Here is a 16,572-nt window from a genome sequence, read left to right on the forward strand (position 1 = left end):
TTAATGTTGCCTTTTCCAATCCGGTGATGGGTATTGTTTGTAAGAGCATCACGAACAGCAGAATATATGCATTGTAGATATGTACAACACAATCCACCCTTTCATTATGTGTTTTGTATCTCATTTCTCTATATGCTTCAAATAATATTACCATTATCATTCACGTTGCGGCCTGCAAGGAAAAAAATAAAAATCAAACATTGTTTAGTTAATTTAATTATTGTTCCTAATCATGCCACAACACTAAATGAACTACGCACTTTAAGATAGGATGAACATACCTAGTCCGAAGTCTCATAAACATATCACTATACTTAAAAATATTAGGAGGAGAGAGATATCCATACATAATTCATTGGGTATGTATGTATGTATGTTAAACCAATCAAAATGTGTGCAAAAGTGCTCCAACACATATCATCTATCATAATATTGTTTTTCTCCAATATATCATTTAACCCCATCATCACGCAACATGTCAACATACCTAAGCACGTCCATATGAACATGAACATAAAATTTTTTGTGTTGCCTTGGCTTTTGACCCTCTTGAATCCAATCACCTCATAATTGTATGAATTAATTATTCCCAACTGACTCATCATCCAAACATCATCACCAATATCGATATTGATACCAACCAAAATTGGCTCAAGCAAAGTCTACTAAGTTAAAAAATGAACAAAAAAAAACTAACCCAAGTTAACAATTACATATAATAAGTTTTTACTCTTATTATTACAAAAAGAACAAACAAAAATTAACTCAATTTAACAATTACATATAAAAAGTTTTTACTCTTATTATTACAAAAATGAACAAACAAAAATTAACTCAAGTTAACAATTACATATAGTAAGTTTTTACTCTTATTTTACTCATATTTCCTGTCAATTGCTCCTCGGGAATGTAATCAGGTTGCTCATCTATTGGCTAAGCAGGCACTTCTGACTCAGGATTTCAAAGTGTGGTTAGAGGATGGTTCTTTATGGATTTCTGATGTTTTGGCCAGTGACAAATTATTTTCTTAATTATTTTCTACTGGATGTGATGTAGTGGTACTCTTTTTCCTTGACCGGATTTTCCCCTATTTGGGGGTTTTTAAAGGCAAGGTTTTAATGAGGCCACATTTGTTACATTACTAAGGTCCAGTTTTCATTTGTACTATGACATTGTTGTTTCAATAAAGTTATCTCACTTTGATCAAAAAATAAAAAAAAGCTAACAATTACATATAGTAAGTTTTTACTCTTATAATTACAAGTAGTATGCAAAATACCATGTGGTATTGTACGATGTTATCATGTTCCAGTAGAGCTATGATCTCTACCTCCATGTACGTAAATGGTCACATTAGTATAAAAAAGAATTGAAGGAAAAAAAACATTTTGGTCCTTGGATTTGACATGAAAGTTCAGTTAATATTTAGAAAAAAAATAAGGATGTTCAACCCCATACCCATAGGTAACATACGAGTGCAGTCTCAACAACGTTTCTATTATTACATCATTTGCTTTCGCAAAGACAATACTGAAAGTCTTCCTCATTCTTAGGTTGTATAATGTCTCATACCTTAATTTCCTATGCTCAAACTTTTTTTTTCCTCCTCAAAGCTAACTCTTCATTGCATTTCCTATTACTTATGTTGTGATTCGTGCAGGTTCTTTATTTTATAAAATCTAGATAAACCGACTATTTGCAAACAAGGTGAGGAAAGTAGAGTAAAAAGGTTCAATTACTTACCTTATAACCTGATTATAATCGAAATCAGGAAATCGACCAATCTCACTTTCTTCACTGCATGCGTCTCCGGTTCTTGGATGAAACTACCACCTCGAATGCTCCTTCACCTACAAAGATCAAAACATATTATTTTGGCACCGAAAAGAAAAAAACAGATATCAGTAAATAGATATATAAAATAACAAAAGGTACTAACCAAGGACTTTAATCTCCTCAAACTCCATTAACAATCTTGATTTGTTGTTGTTGAAGTACTGAGCCTTTTGAATGACTTCTTTAGTTATTAGGCAATGTATCTCTGCCATCTGATCATGCCCCAAATTAACTTCCAATATGTCAATGCCCAACATAATCTCTAATCAAACCCTAGCACTAATATGAGATAGCACCAAACACTTCAAGCATATTTTGATACAATACAACTCAAGTTTCTTTTTTTTCTTTTTTTCTTTTTTTCTTTTTTTCTTTTTTTCTTTTTTTCTTTTTTTCTTTTTTTGGGTAAAGGCAAACTTCATTCATTAAATATGCAAAAACATTACAAGAGTTTGAATGTTGAATAGCATAGGTAGAAGCATAAAATATAGGCCAAAAAGAATACAAAACATAGTTTTAATATAAGCAAGGCCCAAATACAAAGTTTCAAACCGAAACAACCCTAAAACTGAAAACAAGTTTGAGGCCTTTTTGTGTTGTCATTGTTAACAGAGTTTTATATTGTACTGTGTTAGTGAGAAATGAATAAATTGTCTTTATTATGTTTGGTTATGCATATGACAAAGGGCTTGTCACATTTGAAGTGCATCACAAAGGTACACTAGTCTGTTCTGAACAAAATAAGTAGCTTTATTATGTGGAGGGGTCTATGTCGTACTTGGATTTGTGTGTAGAGTATTATATGTCTATGTTAGAGATGTGGAGGATTGTTGAAATGCTTGGATACAATGGCATTTGGTTTGGGGTAAAGAATGGTGAAAGATTTAATATACACATAGATACTCATCACCAAGAATGGTGTGCATTGGTGCTACATAGCTATGCAAAAGTGATAGTGTTCCACTTGGAAGATGCAAATTTAAGTCCAATGACAGTCAAAGTACAATGTGTAAGAAACCTTGCCAAGGAATTTCATAAGGGAGAGATAAGTGCATTTGTGACAGGACCCGACCTAAATTCCACTTTGGAATCCGAGCCGGACCCAGTTCGTGTCCGACACCTGGCAAGTGCCGAGCACAAAAGACCTAATTGCCCTTCTAGTCAAAATTCAACTAAAACTGGGGTTTGACTTTTGCCGAAAAACTCAGCATAGTCTCCCCTACAATTAGACCAATCCCAAGATTACACCTGTCAAACATGTATAAGAATATACACCAACTGCCAGCATACAAAAATTTACATACTAACAGTTAGACAAGTATACTAGGGCAATATCGAAGCTCTACACAGATTAGATTACAAGTATAAAATAATTATACAAGACCCTACGTTGTCAAGGGATGTAGCGGAAGATGGACTCGGCCCGGTGGTGGCTCACTGTGCACGCTTACTGCCTGGGGGCGCAAAACATTAAAAAGGGTGAGTGGACCAAAAATAAGGTTTAGAAAAAATAGTATACGAACATACTAACCCCACTGTAAAAACTGTTATAAAATCTAAATCATTTCTTTTATCTATATTCATACTGAAATCAATGCATTCATATTTATAACTATAGAATCATTCAAATACTTAATCAAACATGAAATCTTAAAAGCATTGAAATCAACTATAATCTACCACCTAGGTGTACCCATTTATAATTTCGTCAATTCCTTTAGTTTCCGTCAATTCCTTATAATCCGTCAATTCCATATAATCCGTCAATTCCATCCTTGTGCCACCGGAGTGACACGTCCTAGCAGACCTCGGGAAACACAAAGTCACCCAAGCCGCAATCCTAGCAGAACTCAGGGGACACTTGGTCAGCCTGATCCGAAATCCTAGCAGAATTCAGGGGACACTTGGTCGGCCTGATCCGCAATCCTAGCAGAATTCAGGGGACACTTGGTCGGCCTGATCCGCAATCCTAGCACCACACGGTTCGAGCGTCCCCGAGACTCGTGGGGCTGTGTCAAGCATGCTGACCTACCCGAAGGCAACTGGATGTCCGTCGACATCATTATAACCGAAGGCAACTGGATGTCCGTAGACATCGTTATAACCGAAGGCAACATGTTTATCGAAGGCAACCTTAATTACTCTTGGGTACCTATGGTGGTTTCTAAAAAATATATATATATGAAATTCTAAAAAAATTTAATAAATATAAGAATTCTTGTTTAACTTAAAACTCTGCCGTCATTTATCCTAATATTTAATTAGAATTTCCTTTTTCCTATATCCTTTACGGATATCCCACTCGGCAGCAAATGAGTTAAAGTATTTAAAAGCGCAAGTTAAAACTATGCAGCTCTAATAGTTGAATAAAACTTATTCAAGATCAAATAATGAAAATAAATTGCATAAACCATTTATAAAACAAAAAGTCCACTCACAGATACTCTGAGCAAGCTAGACCCTTTGAAGGTCCGTCCTGCGGGTCACCTGGTGCCCGGGTGCCTGTATTACCATCATAATATTTTATTAATAACTCAACTCAATAATATAATATTAAAATAAAAACCCTGACCCTATGCCCACTTTAGCTTTCCTCTTGCTGTGTACAATTTAAAAGCACCTAGGGACTCAAAAGCGATAAAGTCCCAAAAAGTCAACTTGGGACCCCGTGGGGTCCACGACCTCAGAATTCCGTACCCATCGTTCCTAGAGGTTCCGACAAGCCTAGGACACATGTACCCCAGAGTGCCAAAGCTATAGTGATATAGCTAGCTAATTAGCTAATTATATTTTTGAAGCCTGAGTTTTGTTTTTCGTTTTGTTTTTTTTTTCATTTCGTAACATATGTATTTTTTACAACATAAGATTAAAAAAAGCAATGTTCTTTCATTTGGTAACAGACGAGGCTTCAAATGATGGAGTCTTTCACTTCTCTCCAAGAATTTGCACTTCGGTTGAAGACTTGGGCTTGGAAGAAATGCAGGAGGAGGATGTCTTCTGTTGAAACATCAACTTTGATTTAATTTCTAAAGTTACTAAATCCATTGCATCTTTTATATTTAGGTGCCCTTTACCAACAGAAACCAACATGCCAACAAAAATAAAATTTCTTAAATATAACTAGAATATAATAATTTAATCTTGATTTAATTGTACATACAAAGTGATGGAAATTGGAGGGTTTGACCAAGTCCAGGAGCCCTAAAACTACAGCCTACTCAAACAGTAATTTACAAGATCAGCCCCAAACTACATCCATCTACCGCTACCTGGCCACTACAAATTGCTACAACGAAAAACTTCGGCCTAGTTTTGCAAACCCAATTGGTAAAACTCATCCACTGAGACTTTATCACTAGGCTTGGCTTGAGAAACTTGACAAAATTAAAGAATGGATGCAGTAGGTATACATATTCATTCACCAAATCACCTTAAGCTAACACAAACTGACATACATGTTTCCTCCCCTTTTTCTAGCTTACACTTCACGTATGCTGAAATTCCCAAGTTAAACAAACAGAGGGAAGAAAGGTTCTCTGGTTTTAGCTTTCACAAAAGTCTACACCAGCCAGACAAAGTCATTTTCGCCCTAGTCACCAAGGCAGGAGAACAATAAAAAAGACCCAACTGCCTGTGTTCTGATGCTTACCTCTATGCCATGAGGGCTAATCTTTTATTTTATTTTTATGTATGTCTTACTTCACTCTGCAACATCTACTTTCCATACTCCAGATGAGCCTGCACCTTGTACACCCCTTCCTCTAAGTCAAATGGAACAAAATGACTTCTTCAATATTCCATTTCATGTGCTCCTTGCCAAGTCTTTACCACTATATTCCCCGCCTCCAAAGGATGCAGCTGCAGCGGCTACATCGAGACCTCCACCGATAGATGTAATTAGGGCTGACAAGCCTCCACTGGGGCTATTACCAGCGGCCATTCCTAATCCCAAAAGATCGAGTGTGGTTTGCTTAGGCCCGAACATGGAAGGACTTCCCATCATTAGTTCCTTCCATCCTGAACCTCCATCACAAGGAAGAGCAAGTCCAAGCCCTGCAGCAACTGAGGCACTATCTGGTTCTGCTTGCCGCTGACTCCATTGCAAATTCTCTTGTTGCGCAGAAGCTGATGAGGAAGACATAATGCCAAACCCACGAAGCAACGATGCATTAGTTGCTGCTGCTCCCATTTGAGCAGCTTTCTGAAGCAGTGCTGTAGCTGACATAGCTGGTTGTGGTGGAGGCGCATATTGCCTACGCTCCTGTCCTGCAGGCCCAAAAAGTGAGGATCCATGGCTGGTTGAGAGGCCAAGAGAGATAGGTTCTACTGAAGAAGATGGTGCTAAGTCAGTTGTTCTATCTGGATTCCCCATGGCTCGAATTAAGTCAGTATATGCAGGAGGTTGAAGAGGTTGCAAGCTTGCTGATGCTGTTGAGGAAGCAAATAAACTTGCAAAAACACTACTGCTTGTACTACCATTGCTACTTGAGCTGTTGCTGCTGCTACAGTTCCCCTTTGGACCAGTCACAGCTGGTGCTTCTTCCATAGTTTGTGTGGGATTTTCAGGCAATTCTGTCACTACAACCAAAGGAGAAAAGATAAAAAAAATTAAAGGGGTCACACTTAAACACACAGAACATACAGGAATAGAAAGTTAGGCCTTTCTTTATGAAGGACTTTTGAAGGAAAAGGAGGATCAATAATGGTTTCCTTTCTCTTAACCCACTTACTCTTCCCTTTTAGCTTTTGAATCACTAGTCTCTTTATTGAGATTACGCAGTTTGAAAACTAAAACTTTAATATTAACCTCTAAGAAGCTTATTTTTATTCAGTTGTTAATTAAATTCCAAAAATCTCTGTTCAGTTACCATTCTGTGATACATAACCAGCTGAAAACAAATTTCATAACAGACAAAAACTACTACACTCCAAGATCCATGGCATGAGAGAGAGACACACACACAAACAAAACAAAGATAACTAAGTTTTGTTGTTTATTCAGACTAAAAACACATCCGACAAAACCCAACTGAAAAGATTGACAATTTTCCAATTTGGGACATATTTACCTGGATTTTGTGTAGTAGGCATAGGTGAAGATAATAAACCAGCTGACTGAGATGGGACTGATGAAGTTGTAGCTTGGGAAGGAACTGGTGCCTGTGGTGGTGGCTGTGGAGGTGAATTAGCATTTTGAGCTTTTGGGTCTGATTCTGAATTCAAATTCACCTCTGTTTGAGTCTGAGTTGGAGTTTGGGTATGGCCTCTGGCGCTCTCCTCAGCCAAAGCATCACAGAAGGCCCTATGTGTTATGAAGCTATCCCTCCTTCAAAGACCAAAAACACAACTACTTTACCAACTTAAAACCCAACAAGTTAAGCTCAAAAACATAAAATTTCTAAGATAAAAATCAAAGCTTTTTATGAACCTTGAAAACAAAGTCCCACAATCGCATTTGTACTCTCTGGTACCACAAATCTTGGAATGGGCTTTCCAATCCGACTGGACCGCATATTTCTTGGAACACTTATCGCATTTCCACTTCTTCTCGCCGTGCTTTCTGCAAAAGTGCTTCTTTATCCCAGTGAGATCACCCAAAGCTCTTGATGGGTCATGGTGCACACAAGAGGGCTCTGGGCAGACATAGACTCTCTTCTTCACCTCTTTACTCGACCTCTGCCTCAGCTTCCATGGCAGATTGTGACCACGCCTATGAAGCTGCAGATTCTGATCCCTCTGAAACCCTTTGTTGCAAATTTCACAAACGAAACGGTTTGTGGCCAATAGGGTCTTGGGAGACAGAGCAATCACCTCTGCATCTGGATCTGTAACAAAACCCAAAAGTCAAATTTCACCAAATCAGACAAAGATTATGAACATCAGCGTAAAAAACAAATTTGGGGAATTTTCTTTTTGAGCTACCTGGCATTCCTGGCAAGTTACGTTTTTTCTTGGTGGTGGGTTTGGGAGGAGCAGTTTGGTTGCCAGAGGAAGAAACGCTAGCTTCACCTGAAGCTGTAGAGGAATTATCTAGGTCGGTCGGCATCAGAACTAAGAATTTCTCTCTTGTGTTTTCCTTTTTTTTTAACTCAATCTACAGGACAAAAAGCAAAAAATCTACTATTGGGTTTTCATCTTAGAACTCCAAAGAAGCCTTGTAGGTACAAAGTTTTCATTTTCTAGGGTTCAGTCTCATCTCTTTCTCCCATCTACCAGTCAAGGTGCCCCCCTTTTTTTTCCTCTATGCCCACCTACCAGCTCTGTCTGATGGATCTCTGACCAAAGTATACATTACCCCAGAAACACAATGATTAAACCCAAAAGAGTAAAATAAAAGCTTCTCACTCAACCCAGAGATTAATAGAAAAAACCCCCCAAATTACAACTACCCATAAAGATACTCTGATCCAACAGTCAAAATTTGATCTAAAACGTTCAAAATCAAAAAAACTCAGCTAACTTGTAGCTATTTCTTAGCTACTTCACTACTCTCAAAACAACCCGATTGAGCTTTCGTCTAAATAGAACACAGAACAGAAAAGGCAGGGTTTTGTAAAGCCTCCCAAGAACAGAGTGAGATTAAGATTCTGTGAATAAGGAGAAGAAATAGAATAAGCTTGTGACTTGTGTGAGAGACGGAGAGAGAGAGAGAGAGAGAGAGAGAGAGAGTCTGAAGCCAAAGACTTTCCTCTGCTTTTCTCACTGACTTTTCAGGAGAGAGAGAAACTGAGAAAAGTGATCAATTAAAAAATTAGATGTTTAATTGAGATTAATTAGTGGCAAGCAGGGGATTAACCTGAGCTGGCCATGACTTGTTGTTCAAGCTTCTAATTACAGACACGGAGGTTATTACAGTCCACCTGTCGAGTTTTTGGGTGGTGTTGTCGGACGAGAAAAAAGTGGTACCAAATACGATGGGTTTGTCGTTTAGTGGAGTGTTTGAATGCGTTTTGGGCTACCAAAGGACAATCTTAATGGTCGACGACCGGTGCTTTAAATTCATAAAAGTCAAACTACTTTTTTCTTGATTGGAGATTTTTGTGTTCTGACCCATTCTGATCTGGACACGTTGTGAGGTTTCCTAGGCTTCACCACGTTCAATTACTGCTCTCTTTTTATTTATATATTGTTTTTACTGGGGTTACTGCGGTTAAATGAGTTGTGGTTTTACACGTAGGATTAAAAGTGAGGACGTGGCTTGATCTTTTTTCCCCCATATTATCCAATCTCATGCAAACCTTCGAAATATCATTTGCTTCCACCTCCTCCTCTCTCTGTAATAAGATTTTAATCGCAGTCACCAAGAATTCAAAAATTAACCCCCAATATAAGCAACTTGACATGCTCTATTTTTTATGTAGAAAATCAAACATTTTGGAGCAAGTAGAACTTACATTCATTGATTGATTTTTGATCGACTTTTCTTATATCTTCATTTGGATTCCAGAGTTACATATTTTAGGTTAAAGTTTAGGTAATCAATTGTCACTGACGCAAATGAAGTTAATATGACGGCCGATACTCTTGCAAATTCATAATATTATTTTATTTTATTTTGTGTATGATTTTTTAATTTATTGTCTTATGTTGCTTTAAAAATTTATGCTGATTTCTGGAATATTGGGTTCCCTAAGAATTTAATTTATAATCTTATTTTAAGTCATAAAAAAAACACTTAAACGTATTATTTGTGTGATTTTTTTTGCTAATTCATTTCAGAGAGAGAGAGAGTTTGACATTCGACAACAAATGGTACTTACTAAGAATTTAATTTGTAATCTTATTTTAAGTCATTAAAAAAACACTTAAACGTATTATTTGTGTGATTTTATTTGCTAATTCATTTCAGAGAGAGAGAGAGAGAGAGAGAGAGAGAGAGTTTGACATTGGACAACAAATGGTACTTAGTTAGAATGCATGAAGACAAGGAAGGTAAGAAGAAGACACAAAGCATTCGACTACAAAAAGACAAGTTAATTAATTCACATAGAATATTAGTCGTCTTGATCTCCGGCAAAATCAAAAGAGTTGTCTTGACTTGAATTGATCGATGGAAAATGTGTGTGTGTGTGGCATGTGAAGTAGGTTATAATTTATGAATATGGATGGGGTCTTCCACCATGTGAAGTCCGAAGAATATGTTATTATTCTTATTTTTGTCTTCATTCACTTGTAATAAGTCATTTCATTTGTATAATTAACTTTCATACGAGTTTTTTTAAAAAAAATAATTTAATTTTTTTACGATTCACACTCTTTCTTGTCCTCATTTCCATTAACACGTTCCCAATGATCTCTTGAACATTTGAGTGGAGATTAAGGAGGATAAGATTAAATAATTGTCTGATATTTTCAATTTCATGTCCCCTTCTTTAAGGGATAGATGATCGGTCACGGTGGTCCAAACTCAAAAGAAGAAAACCATTTTTGTGAAATTAAAAGTAATGACTTTTGATCCTTCCACGTGGGGTTTTCCTATTATTGTGAAACAAAATTCATCTATTGTTGGATTGTTCATGCATCAAATGGAACGTAAGATGAGTTTAGATTATTATGAAATATGTTAGTTTTATAATATAAATGAGAACGCCATAACGGTAAATCAGAATTTGGACTAGAAACAATGCACTCGCTGCTCGTTTGTGAACTTATTTGAGTGATCGGTCTCCAAATGCACGTGCCTTTTGCAAAACATATTAATCACACAACTATCACACTTGTTGAGAAAAGTCTGTTCTAAAAAGTATTTTTTTTTTAGAGAATAGCGATAGGATTTTATTGATAGGATAAGACGTAACTAGTACAAAAAATCGGGCAATATCGTCGGGGATTAGGCGAGTTTCTCTACACATACGGGCTCGGTCGTCGGACTAACTGAGTAGCCTTACCCGCTCAACTGCAATCAGGAGCGGGAACCTAACCACAGGTAGAGTACCCCCCCGTCCCCCTAGGATCATACCCGTAAAAACTACTTGTTACAATCCTCAAATAAAACATCAACTAGAAAGTCTGGAGGTTCCTCAAAACATGAGATGTGCGTTCCAAGATGTAAAGCAAAGCGCGTTTTTACTTAATAGAAAATTTAGCATAAGTCCAATTATGAGAAGAGATTTTGGGTGCAATCCACGCAGAAATTGTTGTTGATCCAAGTTCTTTTGACTTTTGCGCCACATAAGATTACATGCCTATTTCAATTTATTGATATTTACTTTTTTATTTTTTTTATTTTTTTGTTCCAGTTACGCACCTAAAACATAAATAAGGTAAATTATAAATTCATAAAACTGGCAAGTTATTGATTTGTAGGACATTAATTATCATATTTGATTTGAATTTAATTTAATTGCAAATCTATTTATTGAATTATGAAATTTTCCCAAGGTATACTAACATCAAAATTTGTAATAAGAGTTCATAAAAACTTCATACATTAACAATAGGTAAGGTACTTATGCATACACCTTGTATGCAGTATGCAGGTAATTAAACCCATAAATTACCTCTGGTCCAGATAATTAAATCCATAAATTACCTCTAGTCTAAGTAGTTATACCCTCTAGCCCAGCTAATTGAACTCATATAATATCTTGGTATGGATCTTTAAACTCAACTAAGATAAAAATCCATACAAAATTTCTTTGGAAAAAAAAAAAAAAAACACTGCTACATGGAAGACATGTACATATGTATATAAATATGAACCTCCAGAAAAAACGGCTTAAGAAAACTCAAGAAAAAAACACTTACCCGTAAGGCAGGTACATATATACCTGTATGTATTAACATTATTTACCTGTATGTCAGGTACATAATTTAATGTGGGTGCTTGTCTGATCGATTGATATAATATGTGAGTTTTTACTTTTTATTAATTAAATTATATTTTATCTATATATTAGGAATATTATCAAGAAAAAAAAATTCAAAATTCAAAATTTGGAATTCAATTTCAAGGAAATAATGCATTACATTTTGATTTTCAATGTGTTTTCCTTATTTACCTTAAAGGGTAAAATCAGCACAACAAAAAAGTAATAAATATCAAAGGACCTACATCTAAAACCAAAAACAAAAGGACTAGACCCAGTGACAGCTAATCGTTTTGAACCTAGATCTAAGAACCCCTTTACTTAATCCTAACATAATAAAATAAGGGGTTTCGCTTAATGCATAAGTTCTATTTTTTTGGATAACAAAGGATCAAAGTCCCAAAGCTTGTAGTTACTTTATAAAAACGATGTTGCTTACTTTATGGTTGTCATCTTTGAATAGATCCCAAAGTCTTTCTTTGTCTTTTGAATTCGACAAGTATCTTACGTTTGTCCAAGGGTTCATATAAAATTAAAATAAACAAGCCATAATCCTCCCAAAAGCCATTATTTATCTCAACTAATAAAACCTACCATGTTTGTGTCGATAAATTAGCATAATAAAGTGTGCACGGATTTTCAATTAAACTTAGTTAAGCTTCCAATTTTTCATCATGTGAACATTTGTTAATTTATAGTTCTAAATTATAAGTTTAACCAAAAACTACACATATAAGCTTAACCAAGTTGGCTAGAATGAATGTGCTATCCACTCAACATCTGAGTTTGAATCCCCTCTTTGTAGTTTAGATTAGATTAAAGTAGATTATCGTTTATATAAAAAATAAAACTAAAACTAAATGTAGAAACTATATTACTAAAATATGTAGGTAAATAAATTGGGGTAATTTCAGGTTTTTTTTTCCCTTGGCTCTGTTGACTTTTTTGATTAAGGAGTGTGACTAAAAAGTGTTTGATAAAATGTCACAAAGAACCATGCAGCAATATTTCCTAATTTGTTGTTGAAAAAATTGTCATCTTTAGAGCGAGCCAGCTAAAACCCAATCAGAAAAGCATTTGTACGCTTAACGTGCACGCATGTGGCTTTGACAAAATTGATCCCTTTTATTTACGTACAATTACATGCTTTTGAAACATGTAGTACGTGGGGAAAAAAATACTATATAAAGTAGTATTATTTCAGGTTTCAAATTCTGTTTAACATAAGCAAAAGACAATTAGGCTGAGCCAAGAAATAAATACAAACCAAAAGGCCGGCAAGTTTTCTATGCAGACTCCTATCGTCCACTTCACTTGCATTGACTTGGAATGCATTTCTTTTTTTAATTAGGCATTGTGTGGGGCCCTTTGGATGGATTTCCACCCAGTTTAGAGACGGCAATGACCAATCACATTCTCAATTTGAGATCAAAATGAGATTAAGATTTTAATTATTAGGCAAGAAATTGAAAATAGACAGGCGTAGTCAAATTAGCAACTTCCAAATTTAAAAACTCACCACCGCAAGCATGAGACTCATCATCTGTCTATATTTTTATGCTAATACTGTCGTTTATGAATAAGACGACGTTGATTTCGAGTTTGGATTATGTTTAGGTCAAAAACTAATTACATCATGAAGATTTAAAACGATGTTAACTACCAAAATACAGGATAAGCTTAAACAAAACTCTTGTGAGCCATGAGACGATTTTAAATTCTGATCATGACATGAACGAACGACCCTACTGGTGCTTTTGCTTTTGTCCACATGTTGCTTCTGTCCCTCAACTTGGTGACATTTGCTACCTTGAAACACAGTTGCTATTAAATTTTGTTAGGGTCCATCCTCTGATATATTGGTGCAAATCTGAGTTTCGGGACAGGATTTGCAGGTAAATAATCAATCTATTGGCCATGCTGCAATGAATGTTTTCACGATATTGATAACATCAAATAATTATTATGTTACTACAAAATATCTGAAATCCACTTATAATTGAGATCAAAATAGTACGTATGCACTTTGTTTAATATGTAAACGATGAAAGTTGGGACCTACTTCATGATAAAAGTATAATTAACATTGATATATACATATACGCAAAGAGCTTCAATCGAGGGACATCCTTATAGGGTCCACCATACATTGTTTTTCAATAATCCGAACTGTTTGATATATTCCCTCAAATATCGTATATGCAAAAAATCACTTGAATCTGAAACCATTTGACCACTCAATTAGATGATTGTTATTTTAGTACTTTCTTGAAGCACCATGTTCATCTATTTCGTTGCTTACAATTAGATGTCTTAATGATTTTTTTTTTTTTTTTTTTTTTTGCAAGGATGATCTATGTATAAAGACTTAAAAAATACAGAGTTTGGATTGACATTTTTTTCTTTGGGTAGTAAATCCATCAATGGAAAATAGACTGTAAATATATACATATAGGCTTTAACTTTATATTAAATTGAAGGCATGAGATCTTAATTTTTTGGGCATTAGTTATTCAAGTTTTAATCTAAAACGTATATTTGTCAATTCAAAGACTGCCGTGTATGATTTTTCTTTTGCTAATACATGAGATAGCACACAATTCTTTGCCTTGAGATTAAAAGTCGACACAAACGTGACAATTTGTGCAGCCTAATACAAGGCTCATTGATGCATCTTAAAAGTCATATATGTGCATATGCATGCCCACACACAAAAGAAGAAAGAAAAAGTGTGGCTTTTTCCTCATTAAAAAGGAGCAAAAGCTTTGCAAAAGTTCAAACGGGCTCTCTCGATTATAAATTGTAAAACAGATATTCCATGGAATGGATCAGTTTTTTCTCAAGCATGTCGATGGACCATGCATGATGAATGTGCTTTTCAGAGGCCCTTCTCTATTTTTCCCTCTCTCTTGTTCCTTTCGTGATGTAGCTTGCCGAGTCAGCTGTGCATAATGGAAAACTACAAGTCATTGACTAATTAAATACCAATTTCCCACACTATTTATTTCTGGTTTGAAAGAGAGATGGGAAAGGTGGATGTATATCTCAAACTTTTCTAATAGGTTCCCATCTCCATTGACGCCTTCACTTAAAAGAAAACAAAACAAAAGGTGATTGATTCCTTCTCCTCTTTTGCAATTGCGATAGGGACAACTGACAAGAGAGGTGGCCGGTGGCCACAGTTTCAATCCATCACCCCCACCCCATCACACCAAAAAGAAAAACCCCTAGAAAGAGTAATGATGTTGTACTTGTGTCCATATAATAAAATGAAAATACAAGAATTAATTAGTGTTACATTATATGGTTAGATTGTAGTTCCCTATCTATGTACATGTTAGATCTTAAATTGTTTATCGCAAACAATAATATAGAGTGTGAAAGTGACTAAACTAATTAACCTATAAATAATTATTTTAGGCAAATTTAGAATAGTACTCGATTCGTATTTGAGTCGAGACTATGATGTCTTGGATTTTCGTCGACACGTCCAACACAAAATTAGAATAACTTCTAATAAATGTACATGTCATTTTAGGCCAGCCAATTAGCATTTAACTGTCTCACCATATCATGCTTGTGCATGGATATGAATCATATGATATATGGGATGTAAAGTGTTCAAAGAACACACATTACACACCAATTTTCTTGCCAAGTAATTTGGTGTATTATGTTACTAGATTGTGAGTATATATATATATATAATACTAAATCAGATTTTCTCAAGATTAAAAAAAAAAATTTCGGTAAATCAGATTACTGTCGCGTCACTTATTTCATGTCACTTGAGTTCCTCATTTTAACCTTTCATTCCTTAACAACTACGTAAAATTAGCTGCTCGATTAAGTTTTGAAACAAGATTGCAATGAAAAAACAAACGAAGGGAAGAAATATGACTTGGCAAGTCACATCCTTCCTAAATTTGGACATGGTAAATAAGACTACTTGCAAACACATATAACATAAGATCATCCTCGAATACTGTAAATTTGCAAATTCATGATACCATGAATTTGATAAATTTTCTTTATGGTATCATTTTGTGAAGCTTTATTGGGACAGCTAAAGGCTCGAAAAAGCAATTTTTTGTTATATGTCATGATTTTATTGTTTCCTTTACTTTTGGAGTGGTCCTTTCAGTAACACAAGGATCCAACAACACATCCTTTCACAGTGCCAAGTTGCCAACAAACTTTCTACCAAAACACAATATCTACCAAATTTTTTTGTCCATGATTTTGAAATCCGGCATGGATCAAAGATGAAGTTAAAACACTGTCTTCAATGGTTTAGAATCATGAAAATACTTGTAAAAAAAAAACGCGGAAAATAGCTTCGCAAGTTTAATGTCTGATATGTGGACCAAGTATTACACTGGAGTTTGGGCTTGGGCGCACCCCAATCAAAATGAATTTGCCTATCGTTCCGAACATTCTTGGGCCTTTGGGCTGCCATACACTCACAAAAATTGTCATACGCGAATGAATTTGAACATTATTTGCTAAAAACAAATATGAAAGCATTGAAGAGGCATATATATCCCTAATGGTTTCTAACATGAAACTATTGATCTTAGGCCAACCATACTTTTTCACTACGGTATAACCCCATTTGCAGGAGGCAGATTTTTTTGATTGTGTTTAAATTGGCGTTGGAAGAAGGTCTATGCAATTTTTATAATAAATTAAATTACTGTGTAATAATAATTTGTATGTTTGCAATTTGGAACATATCAGAATTTCCAAAGGTAAAAGATTTAAGATTAGGAAAATCTAAATTTTTGAGATTTGCCAATGGAACGAATTATCAAATCCAAATTAAGGGTTTAGGCCCGCCATTTCAACCACCAAAATTTTTTTATAAAAAAAACCTTAACCACATTTATCTCAATAGAGAAACCATTATAAAAAAAAAATTGAAGAA

General features: G+C 35.2%; 1 protein-coding gene across 1 annotated transcript; it reads right to left on the reverse strand.

The window, feature by feature from the left end:
• Positions 1–4,942: 4,942 nt before the first annotated feature.
• LOC110765347 (zinc finger protein GAI-ASSOCIATED FACTOR 1) lies at positions 4,943–8,556 on the reverse strand. The gene is made up of 4 exons (XM_021968452.2): positions 7,759–8,556; positions 7,265–7,661; positions 6,906–7,162; positions 4,943–6,414 (listed from the first exon to the last, which is right to left on the reverse strand). The coding sequence occupies exons 1-4, from the start codon at positions 7,880–7,882 to the stop codon at positions 5,639–5,641; spliced, it is 1,554 nt and encodes a 517-aa protein (XP_021824144.1). The 5' UTR covers positions 7,883–8,556; the 3' UTR covers positions 4,943–5,638.
• Between the last annotated feature and the right edge of the window lie 8,016 nt (positions 8,557–16,572).

The sequence above is a fragment of the Prunus avium genome, chromosome 7 (assembly GCF_965620075.1).
Source record: "Prunus avium chromosome 7, drPruAviu1.hap1.1, whole genome shotgun sequence".
Classification (NCBI taxonomy): Eukaryota; Viridiplantae; Streptophyta; class Magnoliopsida; order Rosales; family Rosaceae; genus Prunus; species Prunus avium.

Bases quoted from the DNA above. Each gene is read 5' to 3' on its own strand.
- LOC110765347 (XM_021968452.2), bottom strand. From the start codon at position 7,882: ATGCCGACCGACCTAGATAATTCCTCTACAGCTTCAGGTGAAGCTAGC. The intron at 7,662-7,758 runs GTAGCTCAAAAA...GTTTTGTTACAG, and splicing joins TAACTTGCCAGGAATGCCAG to ATCCAGATGCAGAGGTGATT. The intron at 6,415-6,905 runs GTAAATATGTCC...CTTTGGTTGTAG, and splicing joins GCCTACTACACAAAATCCAG to TGACAGAATTGCCTGAAAAT.